This window comes from Eremomyces bilateralis, assembly GCF_010015585.1.
Source record: "Eremomyces bilateralis CBS 781.70 unplaced genomic scaffold P152scaffold_22, whole genome shotgun sequence".
In the NCBI taxonomy this organism is placed as follows: Eukaryota; Fungi; Ascomycota; class Dothideomycetes; order Eremomycetales; family Eremomycetaceae; genus Eremomyces; species Eremomyces bilateralis.
In genome coordinates, this window is record NW_022985088.1 from 323,585 (window position 1) to 340,273 (window position 16,689).

General features: G+C 50.5%; 8 protein-coding genes across 8 annotated transcripts; 5 read left to right on the top strand and 3 right to left on the bottom strand.

Annotated features, from left to right (window-relative positions):
* Positions 1-267: 267 nt before the first annotated feature.
* P152DRAFT_476222 (uncharacterized protein) lies at positions 268-2,457 on the top strand (the record flags this gene model as incomplete). Its single annotated transcript, XM_033681490.1, has 3 exons — positions 268-947; positions 1,050-2,061; positions 2,230-2,457. 3 exons carry the CDS (start codon positions 268-270, stop codon positions 2,455-2,457), a joined length of 1,920 nt encoding a protein of 639 aa, XP_033531451.1.
* A 1,115-nt stretch (positions 2,458-3,572) lies between these two features.
* Positions 3,573-4,596, top strand: P152DRAFT_451761 (uncharacterized protein; the record flags this gene model as incomplete). The annotated part of the gene is made up of 2 exons (XM_033678251.1): positions 3,573-4,559; positions 4,594-4,596. 2 exons carry the CDS (start codon positions 3,573-3,575, stop codon positions 4,594-4,596), a joined length of 990 nt encoding a protein of 329 aa, XP_033531452.1.
* Positions 4,597-5,049: 453 nt separating this feature from the next.
* On the bottom strand, positions 5,050-6,549 carry P152DRAFT_461214 (MFS general substrate transporter; the record flags this gene model as incomplete). Its single annotated transcript, XM_033680074.1, has 1 exon — positions 5,050-6,549. The coding sequence occupies exon 1, from the start codon at positions 6,346-6,348 to the stop codon at positions 5,050-5,052; it is 1,299 nt and encodes a 432-aa protein (XP_033531453.1). The 5' UTR covers positions 6,349-6,549.
* A 637-nt stretch (positions 6,550-7,186) lies between these two features.
* On the top strand, positions 7,187-7,987 carry P152DRAFT_367210 (uncharacterized protein; the record flags this gene model as incomplete). The annotated part of the gene is made up of 1 exon (XM_033675446.1): positions 7,187-7,987. A coding segment is annotated over one exon (801 nt), but the record flags the coding sequence as incomplete, so codon positions are not given.
* A 51-nt stretch (positions 7,988-8,038) lies between these two features.
* On the bottom strand, positions 8,039-9,608 carry P152DRAFT_461217 (NAD(P)-binding protein). Its single transcript, XM_033680075.1, has one exon. The coding sequence runs from the start codon at positions 9,192-9,194 to the stop codon at positions 8,139-8,141; it is 1,056 nt and encodes a 351-aa protein (XP_033531455.1). The 5' UTR covers positions 9,195-9,608; the 3' UTR covers positions 8,039-8,138.
* Positions 9,609-12,189: 2,581 nt separating this feature from the next.
* On the bottom strand, positions 12,190-13,470 carry P152DRAFT_422331 (NAD(P)-binding protein). Its single transcript, XM_033677189.1, has 2 exons — positions 13,214-13,470; positions 12,190-13,160 (listed from the first exon to the last, which is right to left on the bottom strand). Exons 1-2 carry the CDS (start codon positions 13,244-13,246, stop codon positions 12,288-12,290), a joined length of 906 nt encoding a protein of 301 aa, XP_033531456.1. The 5' UTR covers positions 13,247-13,470; the 3' UTR covers positions 12,190-12,287.
* A 144-nt stretch (positions 13,471-13,614) lies between these two features.
* P152DRAFT_516511 (uncharacterized protein) lies at positions 13,615-15,651 on the top strand. The gene is made up of 5 exons (XM_033682952.1): positions 13,615-13,784; positions 13,849-14,472; positions 14,544-14,873; positions 14,939-15,255; positions 15,310-15,651. The coding sequence occupies exons 1-5, from the start codon at positions 13,678-13,680 to the stop codon at positions 15,387-15,389; spliced, it is 1,458 nt and encodes a 485-aa protein (XP_033531457.1). The 5' UTR covers positions 13,615-13,677; the 3' UTR covers positions 15,390-15,651.
* On the top strand, positions 15,646-15,930 carry P152DRAFT_461221 (uncharacterized protein). The gene has a single exon (XM_033680076.1). The coding sequence runs from the start codon at positions 15,681-15,683 to the stop codon at positions 15,867-15,869; it is 189 nt and encodes a 62-aa protein (XP_033531458.1). The 5' UTR covers positions 15,646-15,680; the 3' UTR covers positions 15,870-15,930.
* The last annotated feature ends 759 nt before the right edge of the window (positions 15,931-16,689 follow it).

The following is a 16,689-nucleotide window of genomic DNA, read 5'->3' on the forward strand; positions in this document are numbered from 1 at the left end:
TATAAAGCGTTCCATGATGTGAACACGTTACCGATACTCACTTGCATGTTTTGTTATGGCAAGTACGGCCGGATCGAGCTGCAGGAAGTGGCATAGGAACAGTGGACGGCCAGTCCTATTAAGAAGCGTCAAGATTCGCCTTTCTAATACGTTAAGTGTTTCCCTATCGGGAAGAGTATTTACGGGTGTAAATCCTGTGTGCTACAGCTAGGGAAAAATAGTCTATCTCTAGGCGCCCAGTTACACGACCGACTCGGATACGAGCATATGTTCCCCGATGAATTAAAGGATCTAACGCCGATTAAGGAGAAGCGTATCGCACTGAATTCGTGCTACGGCTTCATCGCCCAGTATAGTATCCCTAATAGTCCGAGGCAAGGTGTGAGGTATAGGAGGCACATCAAGGGGCACATCACCGTCTTCCCCAACAACGTGCAGGAGCTGGTGGCCAACGTCCTCCCGCATCCGCTCCTGAAGGTGATGGACGAGATTCATATGTCCTGGCAGGGGAAAGAGAAGCCCGTACCAAGCGATTTGTCAGTCCTTCTATCGGTTCGGCGTCGGGTAGTAGAGAAGGCACTGGTATGGCTGAAGCGGCATAATCCGCTGTATGGTCATATTAAGATCGATGTAGCCGAATTGGAGAGCTGGGATACGCCCTCGCACGGGGTACTATCTCGAGTATATGAGCGGTTAAGACGGGATGAGCCATCGGCGCAGGAGAAGGCACGAACTGGGCAGTTAGTTCCACCCACAGAGCGCGGCCTAGATGAAGGAGAGGCGATAGATATTCGAGAAGTCCTGGCCACGTTAGGTGAGGGGTACGATATCGAGCCCGACCAGGACGTAACAGGAGAACCCGAACAGGGCGATACTGCCGATAGGGATAGGGACAGGGTCTCTAACGGCGCTGCAGTTCCCGTTTATGAAACCAGTTCATCGGGCATGTTCGCACTAGATAGGGGGCCGGATATCGCGAACGGGGAGAAACTATAGTACGTTCGTGATACGCTAGGCCAACAGGATCCGCGCAATAAACGGCGGGGTAGGACGGCAGAGGTTCGGCGTGGGAATGGTGCCGAGCCGTATATCGTGGTGAATCGGGGCGAGGACTTTGCCGATCCGTTCGATGTACGGTTCTTCGCAAAGACGTTCCCAGCGCTATTCCCCCTCGGTCGTGGAGGCCCACTTCAGGCGGATGAGAGCATACAGGACGCCGCCGGGGAGAGAGACGTGGGCATTGAGGCGGGCCGGGCACGAGACCTCATTTCGTCGCGGAACATGGGACTGGTGACGTGGGCCAAACTGGTCCTCCAGCGTCACGGCGGTCGATTCGCGTCACACCCTATCTTTGCCTTTCTCGTTTTTAATGTGGGTATCCGGTCAAGGAACCGCCGCGTTAGTATGGCGAGTGTGAAGAGGAAGGAATTCCCCGAAGTTGAGCGTCTTATACGTTTGCTAAGCGTGGAACGGCTAGAGCGTGCTAAGGTCGAACTAGAGGTTTCACGGACGACGAGCGACGAGGGCGTGAATCAGTTATTAAGGAGCCTGTCGCTGTATGGATATCGCCAGCCGATGTCGAGGGAGAGTCGTTTAAACATGCGGCGTAAGATCCAGTCCCTTATCATTCGGGATGGCATCCCGGCCATCTGGTTCACGCTGAATCCGAACGACATTACTAATCCGATCAAGCTCCGGCTTGCCGCGTATCGGACCCGAGATCCGGAGGAGGCTGAAGCGTTCTTAACTAGCCTAGATCTAGCGTATAAGCGAGCACGGCTGGCGATCTCGGACCCGCTCAGTTCGGCCCTTTTCTTCCATAGGGAGATTTCCCTATTTTTCAAGCACTATGTAAAGACAGGGGAGGACTCGGTGTTTGGGCGGATCAATCGGTATTTCGGAGCCGTAGAGACCAACGAGCGCGGGTCTCTCTATGTCCACGGGCTTCTCTGGCTCCAGGGAAATATGCAGCTGAGTTCTATTCTACAGGACAATAATGAAGAGGATCGGGAGGCATATCGGGAGCGGGTTACTCGATATGTAGATAGCGTGTTTACCGAGGTATGTTCGCCGTATTATGGCCATATAGAGGAAAGATTGTCAAATGTAACCAACTAAGCTAAATCCCCAAAAAGGGACGCCCCTACTAGGAGGCTAGTAGAAGGGCAGATATAGCTAAGGTAATTTTCCTGTGACAAAGATAGCCGAGTATAAGGCTGAACGGTATAGGATCTCGATTACGAGGCGTTCTCCGCCGTTCGGGCGGAACGGTCCGTAATGTCGGACATATCGGCGCTACTAGCGAACCGCGAGCAATTCGCCGCCGCGTTCGAGGAGGAGGCCAACTTCTGCGCCGGTGCTACCCAGATCCACACCCATAGCCCGACGTGTGTGAAATACTCCATCAAGGGGCAGACACGGAAGAATCAGGACCCGTGCCGGTTCAAGGCCCCGTAGAAATTGGTAGAGAGGACGGCGTTTACCGAGGGAGGAGTGTTACAGATTCGGCGGACGCATAGTATGGTGAATCGATGGAACGAGGCGATCGCGGTAGGGCTGCGTCATAACTATGACATTTCGTTCATCGCAACGCAGTGTAAGACTATGGCCCTCGTGTTTTACCTAACGAACTATGCAACGAAAGTCGAGGACCCGGTGTAGAAGCGGGTGGCCGCAGCGGCAGAGCTAATCCCGGCTCATAACGATGCGATGGCGGAGCGGCAGGAAGACGCAACGGATGGCCCGACAACGGACAACGGTACCGAGAACCGGACACGGCAGTTTTTAATGAGAATCGCGAACCGGATCTTCACGGAGCGGCCGTTATCACTCGTAGAAGTCGTCTCTAATCTGCTAGGTTACCCCAGGGAATTTACCAGTAATAACGCCTGGTCGTTCGTTAACGTCAGTGCCCTATACTGGCATATTTTCCGCCGGTAGCCGCATCTGCAACGCGAGAGTGGTATAGACTCTAGAGACGAGGCAGTTGAGGAGACGGTGTTCGTACAGGAAGCGGGAGTAAGAATTTCTCTTATTCAAGCATATCCGCACCGTGGCCGACTCTTACAAGCGCTGTCCCTCTATGATTATATGTCGGTAGTCAAGTTGAAGCGAAAGGGGAAGGACATTGGTAAGTAGGGTGAGATAGAATTAGACCATGCTTAGTCTCCGTCGCGGTCGTGGGTACAGGTACTACGAAAGTCCAGCGAGTATACGATAGTCTGCTTCGACGGCTACCTAAGTAGAGACCTGAGTGAGGAAAGTGAGGTCTACTATAAAAGGTATGTGTAGCGCCTCTCTTTACACGATCGAACTTATTACTATATTCTGGCGAGAGCGAGAATGATACTCGGGAGGGTTAACGATCTGGCATACGCAGGGCTGCTATTCAGCATCTTGCCATCTTTGTGCCGTGGGAGTCCTTTTTGGCCGAGACGACGGGCGATATTAATACGATCTGGGAGAGTCGAAAGCCGGGTCTGCCTCGGCGGATGGCATCTATCGCCGAGAATATCTAACTGCTGCACCGATCGGCCGAAGACGCAAAGCGCGATACGAAGTAGTAGGCCGCGATGTCCGGAGAGACGGATCCGTTCGCCGATGCGGCCGATCTAGAAGATAGGGGCGATGATAGGAGTGAAGGGCCGAGGACAACGTACCGGTCAGACCGCCTCGGCAATGCCACACGACTCATTGACGTCCTAAGGAACGCAATAGAGGCCTATCAGGTCACAGCCGGCTCGACAGAGATATCGAGGATGGTAGATCAAATGAGCCGATTTCAGCAAACCGCCCTAGATTCTATAGACGAACTAGGAGCTACGACCACCCTCGATCAAGGACCAGGAACTCTTAGCGGCCAAGGAGACGGGTTTCCCGGGCCAGCGGCGTCGGTCGTGCCGGCACAGGGGTTGCTTAAGTCGATCAAGGCGCAGCAAAAAAGCGTCTCTCGCGAGAGAGAGAGGATAATCCAAGGGATCCAGGGGTCGGTCGGGGAGAGTAATGCCGAGTTCAGGGCGCCCAACGGTTTCGGGGAGCAGGACGTCCATTTCACCGCTGCCGATGAGGAAGGCCGGGGCGGGGACCCCGGACCATCTATGAATATCCAGCTCGGTCCCTCCACGTCGTTTTCTGCGGCAGGGAAGCAGTTAGCAGAGGAGTCGTTTACCTTAAACCGAAAACAGAGCATCGCACTTCGACTCATCTGTCGCCAGCTAGACCGGATCCGCCGCGACGAGTCCGGAGTTCCCCAGCTCTGCCAATTTATCGGAGGCGAGGGCGGGACGGGAAAGTCACGGATCATCGGAGCGGTCGCGGCGCTGTTCGCGAGGAAGGGGATCCCGCAACGCCTGCTAATCACAGCGACCTCGGGAACAGCGGCTGCTAATATTAATGGGGTTACCATCCATTCCGCGTGCGGGTTCTGGAAAGATACAGCTCGGTCGGCGGGTCGGAGTGCGGATTTAGAGAGATTCGCGCCGAGGAGTTCAACCAATCTCCGCATCGATGGACGAAGCCGGACCGAGTGGCAGGAAAAACTCCTGCTTATTATCGACGAGGTTAGCATGCTGGGTGCACGGACGCTGTATATAGTGAACGAACAGCTATACCGACTTCGAGGGTGTGTAGACGACTTTGGCGGCATCCCGATTATTGTCTTCTGCGGGGATTTCCGTCAGTTCCGTCCGGTCCAAGAGCGGTCGATCCTTCTCCCTAGCCACGCTATTACGTGGACCGACGATAGTACGTTAAATTGATTCTTATTATTATTACATAAATTTGGGGGTTTCTTCGCAACAAATGTTTATTGCATGAAATTTACCCACCCTAGTGGCAATGCATTGTCGGGGGGCAAATCCCTGCAAAATCTGTTGATATCCCTGTCAGACCTTTGATTTACCGATGTCGAAATTAGCACTGTGACGGCGAAGGGGATAGCTTACCAAACAAAAAATGGAATGTGCTGCGAATTCTTTATAGATTTCTTGACAGGATTGTGACTTCGTTACACCACCGTCCTAACCCTGGCCATAGAATGCAAAAAGACATCTACAAATGCCGGTATGTTCGAGTGAGCATAAGGCCGCCGACAACCATGAGCAGGCCCGAGAACAAGACCGCCATGCTAAAGTCCCGGCCATCAGATACAATCGCATACACAGCGCTTGGTCCCGCAAAGACGCCTAACCCCATGATACTATTCAGTAGGCCAACCTTGGAGGCAAGGTCCTCAAAGCCAAACATGTCCGACATAACAACTGGAATCAGGCTCACGAATCCAGAGCCCAGGAAGCCGACAAAAATTACGAAGACTGTCATCAACGCGACGGGCTTCTCATCTTCAGCCTCGACCATAACAGCTGGAAGCCAGAAGACCAGGTGTCCAACGCCGCAGAGAACGAAGCTGGCGATCAGCGCCGTCAGCTTGCCGTAACGATCAGCAAAGCTGCCCACACCCAAACGACCAATGATCGAGAGGCCGTTCATGAGGCCGAGCAGCCAGGCAGCGTACTCTGTGTTGATACCCTGCGACACGGCGGAGGCTGGAACAAGGAAGTAACGCGGCAAAAAGCCTGTCATGGCCACAGTACCTGATACAAGGATGACCAGGAAACGGGGGTCTTTCAGCAGCCGAAGGTCCATAATCTTCTGAAACCGAGGGCCGGGCTGCCTTCCGGCTCGCATGAAGGAGACACAGGAGAAAGTAAGGACTCCGGCCGATATGTATGCCAGCATGCGAAAGGTGCCGGGAAGCCCAAGTCTTTGGATCATGATGCGAACCGAATATGGCCCGATACAGCCCCCTAGAGCCCCTCCCGAGACCACGAAGCCGTTGGCGAGACCATGACGCCGGAAGTATTGACCGGAGACACTGATAGCAGGGTAGTATACGAGAGCCGTGCCAAGACCGAAAGCAAGACCCTGGGAGAGCACGAGTTGGTAGAATTGGGTCGAGAATGATGCTGCAACTAGGCCGCCGACGATGAGTATGGAGCCAGATATAAGGGCGGCCTGGTATCCCAATATGTCGGCAAATCGTCCGGTAAACACACCAAGAACCATGTAAAGGCTGGACGAGAGTGAGCCAATGATGATTATCTCAGGCGACGGCATGTCGGGGAATAGTGTCGACTTATAATATTCCTGGAAGACGCCGAAGGAGTTGGGCACGCCGACAGCGATGAAGGTGATCCCAAAGGCAGCAAGGAGAATCGCCCAGCGCGAAGCCCTATAATGCGAGACGGACTGTCGGGTGCCGTGGGCAATGCTTTGCGCCTCGTCGCTATGCCGCGACCCATCGCGAGGGCTGTCGACGGCTGTAAGACTTTGCAATTGAGTTGACGACATCTTGCTTGATTGGAGTAGATGCACGGAGATCAGTGAATTTGTTGGTACGTAGTGTGACGATTCGTCTATATCCCCTTCGCTGTCGTCGCTGAAGTGCACAACCTAAACTCCGTTTGGTTAGAGTAGCGGAATTGTCGCATTACGCGGGGGTGATGATTAAGCAAGTTCGCTGCTTAAGCTCAGTTACTGTATAGACACAACGCATGTTGATATTGACGATTCCTATTGTTCTCGAAGAGAGTGTTCTAGCTAGCCAAAACGTTGAAGATAGGCAAATACATAGGAGAAAAGTGAGCAGTCCTAAATAGGCTTAGCCTAGGGGTAATGGGCCAGAGATGGACAAGCCCTATACAATCATTTGAGACGGAGAATAGGATAGGAAGAGCGCGAGGGGGAAAGACTCCTGTGGCTGAGGCGGGAAGTTCAGCCACGTCGAAAAGGGTAAGCCTTCCTTTTTAGGAGGGTATTTGTCAGCGGCCAAACTATATACCTTTGACGATCTGATCGTTCGAACATCCTCATCCCATCAAAATCTATTATGTCTCTGCGTCGTAAATCGTGCGATGCCTGCTTCAAAGGTAGACGGAAATGCGACCGCGGCCACCCGGTGTGCAAAAGATGCCACAAGAACCAGAGAGCATGTCATTACGGACCTCTTCCTACGGACACCTCTAGAGTGACCGCCAGCACTGGTGAATGGTCTCCGGGTACAACACAAGCCTTGGTTCAGATGACCCAATTCTCTGAATTATTGGACAACCACGACCATGACGGCCACTTGAATTCCGCGCTCGATTTCGATATACAGCAAAGCTACCTCATCGATACCTTCAGTTTAAGCATACCAAACTTTCTTGGGAACTTGGGAGAGATACAACCTGTGTCAGGCAACACCAAAAGCTGGCAGTGGGTCATTGACCAGCTCAAAAGCTATCCGCAAACGTTTGCTCAGAACGCGGAAACGCCTTTCATACACAAAGAATTATACCTCAATCAATCTCCAGCACCAATACGAGCAGCATTCGGTATTTGCGCTGCCCATATCTTCGTGAATGATGGCAACAAGTCGATGCTGAATCGAACTCTCAACGCAGAGGTAACTGAATTGCTGAGGCCTGCTCTGGACGAGACTATTCTACAGGCACTGGCTAGAATGCAGGCACTGGTGTTGTACCAGATTATCAGGATGTTATATGGCGACCTCGAACAACGCATCTCAGCTGAACAGCAAGAAAACTCAATAGCAGCTTCCGGATTGCAGCTTCTCCGCCGTGCAGACTGGGAGCTTCAGGGCGAGCAACCAACGTGGAAGAATTGGATCCTAGCAGAGAGCATCCGTCGTACCGTTATGGTAGCGTTCATGTCGTACGCGGTATATTCGCTTTTCAAACATGGCATATGTCCCGAATTCCCAACGTTATCTATGTTGCCCGTTTCCACGAAAGCAAATTTGTGGGGCTCGCCTGGAGTTGGCGTACAGCATCACATTCTGGATAAAACTATGAAGTATCACGAATATACCGACAATTGGTGTGCCTTTCCCCAACTGGATCCGGCCCCTTTCGAGAAGATGCTACTCGTAGCCTGCAAGGGCTTAGATCAAATCGAAGCACTTACATTCGCCGGGACCATTGGTTGAAGACCGTCCTGCCTGAGATTCAGATCTTGATTGATATAATCACTATTCAGGGTCATTGGCATTATTAGTACAAGTCCTTTCAAAAGAGTAGAGCGGTTATATATTTCCAGTGTACACACAGCATTGCCGAGCACCAACCTAGAGCGCGAGACTACAAAAGTTGAGTGAGCAATTTGCCACTATTTCGGCCATCGAAAAGTCCCATCCAAGTTTTCGGAACATCCTCGAACGAACTTTGCCGAATCGTCAACCCTTCATCAGTGGCCTTGATCTTTCTATCCTGGAACCCCTGAACCAGTGCCTCCACAATCGCAGTCCACCTCCCCGTCGGAATTGCATCAAGAACCACAAATCCCCGAATCTGGAGCCTCATCGCAATGACGTGGTACCATTTCTTGATCCCACTTCGCTCTCCTCCATTATATTCAGCAATGGCCCCGCAAGCCGCAATCCTCCCGTCCTTCTTTACCCTTGTGAGCATCAGGTCCAGAATCTCACCTCCCACGTTATCGAAGAAGACCTCGACAAACCCGTCTGTAGCCTCCTTCAATGCCACCTCGAAATCCTTGCTCGTATAGTTCAGACAAATGTCCGCTCCCAAACTTTCAACCCATCGACATTTCGCATCAGTCCCAGCAATTCCGATCACCCTTTTACAACCCAACACATTCTTCGCAATCTGCACAGCGATAGAACCAACAGCACCTGCAGCACCACTAATCACCACCGCATCATTTGCAGTGGTCCTCGCAATGTCGACAAGCCCGTAGTAGGCCGTCACACCCGCTACACCAAAAAGACTGACATAATGCACAGGTTTCAAACCCTTGATCGGGTTGATGGGTATGCAATTCTCCGCCGGCAAGACAGCGTACTCGCTCCACCCAACATCAGCAAGGATCAACGCTCCGATTGTCAGATCCGTAGCTTTAGACTCGATGATCTCGCAGATACACGTGTAGGAGGCCATGGTATCGCCTACTTCGACGGGTTCAATATAGAGGCGGTCGGGGGCGATGCTTGGGTCGATCCAGAGGCGTTGGGCTGGGTCGTTGGAGAGGTAGAGGACTTTGATCATGACTTGACCATCCTCTACTGGTGGGAGTGGTTTGGTGGCGAGGCTGAAGGTTGAATCTGGTCCGGAGAGGATTGGAAGGTCGGTGGGCTTCTTGGAAAGGATCCAGTGGCGTGTTATTGACGGTGTCATTGTGAAGAATGAGCAATTTTGCTATATGGCAGATTTGGCGAGCTAAATTAAGTTCTGAGTAGGCTGTTACCTAAAGTCGATAAGAGTACGCTGTTGAATGATGAGAATCGGAGAACTATATGTACTCTTTTCTAAACCCCGGACTTCCTTCAAAATCCTCTCGAAGGAATGAAGACCATCACGCGCTCAAGCGGTCTCCGGCCCAGTCCCACATGTCACGGCTGTCACATACTACAATGCTGATGAGAAACCGCCTTCCCCCAAGCCTGCTCATTACAAACACCGCACAGTACGCTTGTAGAAAACCTATTAGCTGCTCAAAATAACTCCATGAGCGCAGTTCGGCCACACTGGTTCAATCTGTTTATCTCTGTACAAAGCTAGTTTATTCCAGATTCCCAATTTAATCGTATTACGCAGACGTGCGGTCTTGCGGTCTTGACGAGATAGAGCACCAGGCTGCAGATCAGTATGACCAATCCCGCTGGGCTGTGTGCGGGGCTCCACAATTGACCGCACGATCCACGATATATGACCGCATCCTTCGTTTCCCCCTTACACATATCGCCTCATGAACTATTTCTCACTCCCCTTCTATCCGAAACAATGAAGAACGAACCCTATGAAGCAGCGTCTTGCGACATACCCTCTTCCGCGACCTTGTATAAGGACTCAATTTCCTATTTACTACCAGATGATAGCAACGAGATCCCAATGATCATGGTCGCCAATTCGAACGATTGGTTTCCAAGTCAGGCCCCGTTGACTTCACAAATCAATTGTGTACCAAATTATGATCACGATTGGAACAGTGTATAGATATCGAGTAGCTTTGTCTCCTGGCATCATCTGTATTACTCACCGCCATTACTACCCTTTCTACCGACGATGAATGATGGAGACCTAATCTAAAAAGCGATATCAGATAGAGTTGCCAGGATCGAAGCCCGCACCAAGGATGGATTAAGTCAAATTCAAGAGATGGTCGAGAGCTATTAACGAAAGTGAGATATCTTTTTCTAGGGAATGGTAAAAGCTGACGAGTCCACAGGTTAGAAGAGCAGACATAAAGATTGAAGCAGGAAATCGACTCGAATATCTCCCTACTACAATCTTGGTCAGCTTCTATCAAGCGATTTACTGATGAGCGGGGCAACTAAAATTAACTTCTTTTAGGGCGTTCTATTCTGATAGCGTATATAAAGTCCTCGGTATTCAGCACTATAATCAAATGAGATGGTTGATAAGATAACAACAATGTGTTAATATTCCAGAGTCGAGCGGCATCGGAGTATCTTTCTAGACAGCTTGCTATGTTAGAACCAGTTATCTGTAGAATCACGGCACAATAAAAGACTACAAGGTTCTATTCTAAATGCTCTCTGGGCATATAATATGGCGCTTTCTTTCGTTGTCCCGTGGAGCTGGGCTTACCAGCGCTACTAAGAATCATGAAGGGTCATGTGAAAGGAGGAAACAACGCGAGAACTAGCTGTATTGAAAGGAATTGTTTTCGTTGCTATCACTCTCCTTGAGTGAGAATGTGATTTCATCATGACTAGCAATCTGTCCCATCACACACTAAGCTAGCTCCGACGTTCGCTCCCTCGTCTCGAGCTCTGCGCGGAAGACGGGGTGTAGCGGAGTATTCTGACCTCTCTTATCATTCTACCAGCCTTTAGATGCTCTCCCCATTGTTGATCGTAGATCCGGTGATATTGGACTCACTATGGATTCTGTAACCGGCGAAACTAATCCATCGTGGTCGGGGTCTGTCTCTGAAATGGTCTGATCGGGATCCTAGACGAATGCTTCCGATGGATTGCGAATGATCCTAATTTGTTCGCGATCAATGGCCTTGCTAGGAGCCTATGCCTTCCGCTGGCCAGCCCTCACCGGGGAGAAGCTGGTAAGGAGCGTTAACTGCAGCCTCTTGTTGAAGAGTAACTGAAGTGTCAGAGATCAGGCTTTCAGGATATCTCTGTTTTTCGGGACCCGCCGGTCTCCAGACCGCGCCCCCATTTCTTAGTCGTATTTAGGTGGTCTAGCCCCCATGGTTTCCCCATGGTTGCCCCGTGGTTCCCCCGTGGTTCCCACGTGGAGGATCCCACATCCCACGATATCACCAATGCTTCTTTCTTTGCTTCTTCGCTCGTTTTGAGGAAACAAAGGTCCCCACGACCATGAATTGTATACAGAACATATAAGATGAGCGTATTCCTGTAGATTGTACGCTCATTAAGGATCAAGATCAATCAACACTTTCAATTCTTGGTAATCAAGTGCTCTCCTGCTGAAGTCGCATCTCCAGATCACCTGATCAAAGGAACAGCTATTCTCTGTCAGTAGATGCAGCATCACCCTTATTTAGATTTGGTGGTGGAATGCCGGGCTATCCGCCTGGATTTCTGGATATAGACCAGATATATAGATACAAAAAGCCCCAAGTTCACTTTATTTTAAATTACAATCAATTCAGTTACGTTGTTATTGAGACATCGAAGATTATATACAATTTGTTAGGTGTGGTGGTGCCAAGTACAATTTCGTGGCTCGCTTTTTTTGTCAACCGCGTGTCTGGGTGTACAGCCCATGTGACAGTCTTGGGCTTTGCCCAGTCTGTGTGTTGTGGCCTTGCGGCCTAAGGCAGAAGGGATGGGTAGACCGTTTGCCCACAGATGTAAATAGCAGATCGCAGTGAGAGAGATCTTCTCCTTCTCTCTTTAGCAATTCAACAGCGTTACCAGCTTACCAAATCCTTCGTGGTTTGGGCCCATGACAGCCCAAGGCACTTACATTTTTTAGAGGAAACTTGTTCAGTTAGTAAAAACCAACGGTACGAACCGTCTATATGAATTCTATAGCAATCAACCGGCGGTGGGGGTAGACTTCTTTAGGCCAAACTTGTTAAGAAGTCTATAAAGAAGTCTACCAGCAAAGTTTCATAGTCGGGAATTCCTCACCACTCCAAATCCGGAGAAATCTACCAACGGTTCCAGTGACCATAGTACAGTAGTAGTAGTAGAGAGTAGAGATCTTTATATTCTTGCCACTCTAAGTGTGCGGTCGTTTCCTCTTCCTGACTGTCCAACTCTATGCGAGCTTCTCAACCACGAACTTTTTTAAATCTTCCTCCGTCAACTCCTTGACTCCAAGAAGCTCATTGTCCGTCTCATCATAAGCACTGCCGTATGTTTCGCCGGCCAATCCCGTACCATTGATGACCTTAAAAATGGCCGAAGAGCTGAAGTCGCCAGCGCTCAGTTCATCCAGACCCTCTTTCAAGACCGCACTTGCAGCAACCTTGCTGATCTCCCAATTGTCCCCTGGCCGCAGTCTTTCTGCAATTTTCAACAGCTGATTCTGCGTCAAGATCACCTCCGAAACTTTCACGACCCTGTTTTTGGTGGCCTCTAAGTTCTTCAAAATTCCGGCGATGGCCTTCCCGGCAGTCGCGAGTGAAGTAGAGCTCAGTCTGTTATCACCCTCGTCGAGCAAGGTAGCTTTGCGATCTGTAAAATCTAACAGACTCGCCTCGCCCGGCGCAAACAGGAATTCCAGGAAGGCCCCACATGCGAGCACCGTCCAGGTCAGCTGTCCTGCATTTGCCTTTTCTTGGAGGTGATGCTTGATCTTGAACACGTTTTCGTAGAGTGGAAACGCTTCTAGTTTGGGGTTGGTGGTGACACTGCCGTACTCGGAAGGAATGAAACGCTTCACTCCAGCAACGGCAGCGGCGTCAATTAACACGGTCTGAGTCTTGATGGCCGTACCGGCCACAGTGGACACGACTGCGTCAATGCCTTTGAGTGCAGCAGTCAAAGACTCCACGGATGTGAAGTCCACTTCAACTACATTAACGCCCGCATCGAATTCTCCAGGCTTCTTAGACCTAGCGAGGACCTTGACTTGGAATTGTGCGTCGATAAGTGCTTTAAGGACATGAGGCCCAAGCGTGCCAGAGGCCTGGTTAAGTTGTCAGTCATTCTTCTTGGACTTTTCCTTGTTGGAGCTCATACACCGGCGATTGCAACTGATTTAATCTCTGACATAATGAAGATCGCGACAGGGGTATTGCAGTTCTTCTACCCAAATTGATGTTGGCCTTAATGGTTTTGCTAACAAGAAATGCTGATGAACTATCATTGTTGGAGCGAGTAGAGGTCCTTTATACTCCTTTCCGAGTCGTATTAAGATTGATCTGTTAATTCTACCGCTCCGGCCTGATCAACCAAGACGTTTAAAGGTCCGCACGCCGTCCCGATCCGTGTCCGCATATCCCGCACCTGCAGACCCTTGTTTTGCGGGAGTCCACCTGCCCTTATAAAGCATTTCCCGAAACCTGCAGACCCCTGTTTTGCGGGGATCCACCCGCCCTTATAAAGCATTTCCCGACTCGAATTCGCAACGGCACCGCACACTCCTTCCACTATCAACTCTAAGAGACACTTTCTATAAGATTCTTCCTCACCCGATCACTAACATGAGCATCGAGGGCCGTGCGATGATCGCTAAGAAAGCTTGTACTCGATGTAGTAAATCGAAAAAGCGATGCGACCGCGCAATCCCAGGTTGTAGACTCTGTACAAGGTATTCGGACGAATATTGCGTTGAACTCGTTGTGTACAATGTTGCTGATCGAGCCGGCTTGCAGATTCGGTCGAAGATGCGAGTATGAGGACTCTATGGCATCGTCCTTAGGCCCAACCCCTTCGCAATCCCCAGGATTAGAGACATTTCTTGCCTCGGAGCCAATTACACTAAGCCACCTTAAGAACGCGGTCATCCATAAACTCGGGCCCTTTACACCAGAAAGTGCCGTTTCAGCGTATCACCAGGCAATTGAGCCGTGGTTTCCGATTACATCCGAACTACGGGGCCGACTCCGACCGACATGGGACGAGACTTCTCTGGACGTTACATTACTCTGCCTATCCATTTTACTTCTTACTACCAGCCCCTCTTCGACTGCAGAAAGTGACGGTAACACCTCCGAACTCGAAACCCTTTATCTTCAAACCAAGAGTAGCCTCGCCTTAGCTGAAGGACTTGGATTTAATTCTTTTCCGATCGTTCAATCCAGGATTTTGACAACTCTTTTCGAAGTCAGCCATGGCTTCTATCCAGCTGCTTATATCTCTATTGGAGCCACGTTGAGAGCTGCAGATGCACTTGAAGTTCATCCTAGGGGAGACGCTTTGCAACCTCACTATTCAGATGGAGCAGTCAGTCATGAGGAGACAATTTTGATTTGGTGTGGGATTCTGGTCCTGGATAGGTGAGCTGTTCCTTCACAGAGTTTCCAGAAATGAAGCCTTCGTGGAGGTTTCGTCTCATTCTTGCTTCTAGATACATCACCATTGAATCTGGCCCGCGTTCTTCTCTAACTCGCTCTCGAATCGGATGGCTACATAACCTTCTGAAGCCCGCCCTTTGCCCAACACATGAGCCCAATCAGGATAAAAATAGCCCTGTTTCCCGCTTCGCTCGCCTGATGGAAGCCTCCGCTATGATAGATAAGATTCACACCACCATAAACAGCCCCACGTCAGACCAGATATTCAATATAGAAGAGATGATGTTGACTGTTAAAACGTCAATCGCCCTCCAGACGATTCTGACCGAGGAGATCCTGGCCGAGGACCGCCTCTACTCCGGTGGGTTGGGTCTATGTCAAATGTAAGCTACCAGCCCTCGCAGATTGGGCTTTTTGTGTGGGCGCGTCGATGCTGATGTTTGGACAGCGCCCTCCTCCTGGCATACGAGAACGGCACCAAAGTATCCTCCTCAGCCAATGCAACTGAGAATTGGAATTCACTTGCCACAACGTCTCTCATCCGCATCCTCTCTACCATAACCAGTACAATCGAACTCTTCACGATGGAAACACGGTCCATCGATTTTAACTACTTTCCGCCGCTCGTCACCTTCTTGGTGTATAAAGCGGCAATGATTATAACGGAAAGGCTGTCGATAGAACTCGATGTAAAAGACGGATTAGCAAGGTTGAGGACTCTAAGGAAGTTCTTGAGGATCGTGGCAAAGAGGTGGTTAAGCTGTGGTAAGTTAAACAGGACGTCCCGAAAGCTGTTTAAGCTGACCGAAGTTTGTAAAGAGCGTTACCTTAAGCTTCTTAACGAGGACACGACTCCAAGGATGCTGAAGGCTATCGAGCAAGGGCAAGGGTCTTTTTAGTCTGACCCATTGGCTTGTCTTTCGCACAGCGATGCTAGTGGGTGTTACGGCACGGTAGCTGGATGTACACAACATACGCGTAGCCAAAGATATTCTAGATTGAGATGAAGAGTACAAGGTGACTATGACAGAAGAATCTTGATGAGGTTCCATCTCTACGCTAGGCTTAATCAGGTTTAGGCTCTTAGCCTACGCTAACTATGGGCCCTGCCCATAACATTACCCCCCTCCTTACTCGGTATATAATACGGGAGAGGGGGCGGTGGCGGGACGATAGAATAAACGAAAGTCATGCAACGCTCCTGCCAACTCGTGATAGCCTCTATAGCGTTCACTGCCGCTACGCGGCTCCTTCGGGGTCCCGTCCGGGCTCTAATGTCCTCGCTAATACCGTCGCCTTTACCGTACTTAGCCTTAAACCGATCTAGGTCTTATACCTCTGTAAATTTAGACCGTGGCTACCAGTCGGGATCCGTATAGCCTTTCTATTTTATTAACAACTGTCGCACCTAGCCCCGGCCGACTCGCTTCTTCTCCGCGCTGTCACGGTCGTACTTTTCGTGCTTTGAGGCGTTAATATATTGTTGCCTTATGGCCTGATACGGATGCCTCACGATACGATCGGATTGATGTGATGTGATGTCTCCGATGTGTTAGGGCTATCACGTGGTGATTCACAATCCCGCTTTGTGTATATTATATCTCTCTCTGTTCTGGTTTCCCGTTCTCCTTCTTCATCTTTCGTTTCGTCAAATACAAGCTGTTTTACGATAGTGATCCATATCCATGGTCCAAAATAGCACCGTGACAATGGGGCTCAATCTCGCGTGAAGGGAGGTCAGATCTGGTGATCATGGACCGCGACGAAACCTCCGCAAGACATGGCTATTCCGCGAAATCCTACATCGCTGCATTAGAGGAGGGAATCCCCCCTACGTACGAACCCGGGGATGTTGATATCCAGGATAACGCAAGGATCCATACGGCCAAAATCACCCAAGAATGGCTGGAGACGCACGGCATCTGGGTCATCGATTGGCCGGCCAATTCCCCAGACGTCAACCCCATCGAGCACATATGGCATCTGTTGAAAACCAAGGTCCTAGAGCTCCACCCTGAATTGAGGACGATGGGCGCCTCGGAGGAGGCACGGGAGGCCATGAATGCGGCGTTAAAGGAGGCGTAGTGGGCGATCCCTCAGGAGACGATCAGAGAGCTGATCGACTTAATTCCGCGATGTCTACAGGCGGTAATCAAGGCAAAAGGGTGGCATATGAAATATTAGATATTTCCCAATTAA

Coding starts and splice junctions, on each gene's coding strand:
- P152DRAFT_461217 (XM_033680075.1), bottom strand. CDS start 9,194: ATGACACCGTCAATAACACGCCACTGGATCCTTTCCAAGAAGCCCACC.
- P152DRAFT_422331 (XM_033677189.1), bottom strand. CDS start 13,246: ATGTCAGAGATTAAATCAGTTGCAATCGCCGGT. Junction 13,161..13,213: donor AATCAGTTGCAATCGCCGGT/GTATGAGCTCCA, acceptor CAACTTAACCAG/GCCTCTGGCACGCTTGGGCC.
- P152DRAFT_516511 (XM_033682952.1), top strand. CDS start 13,678: ATGAGCATCGAGGGCCGTGCGATGATCGCTAAGAAAGCTTGTACTCGA. Junction 13,785..13,848: donor GGTTGTAGACTCTGTACAAG/GTATTCGGACGA, acceptor GCCGGCTTGCAG/ATTCGGTCGAAGATGCGAGT. Junction 14,874..14,938: donor GGGTTGGGTCTATGTCAAAT/GTAAGCTACCAG, acceptor ATGTTTGGACAG/CGCCCTCCTCCTGGCATACG.
- P152DRAFT_461221 (XM_033680076.1), top strand. CDS start 15,681: ATGCAACGCTCCTGCCAACTCGTGATAGCCTCTATAGCGTTCACTGCC.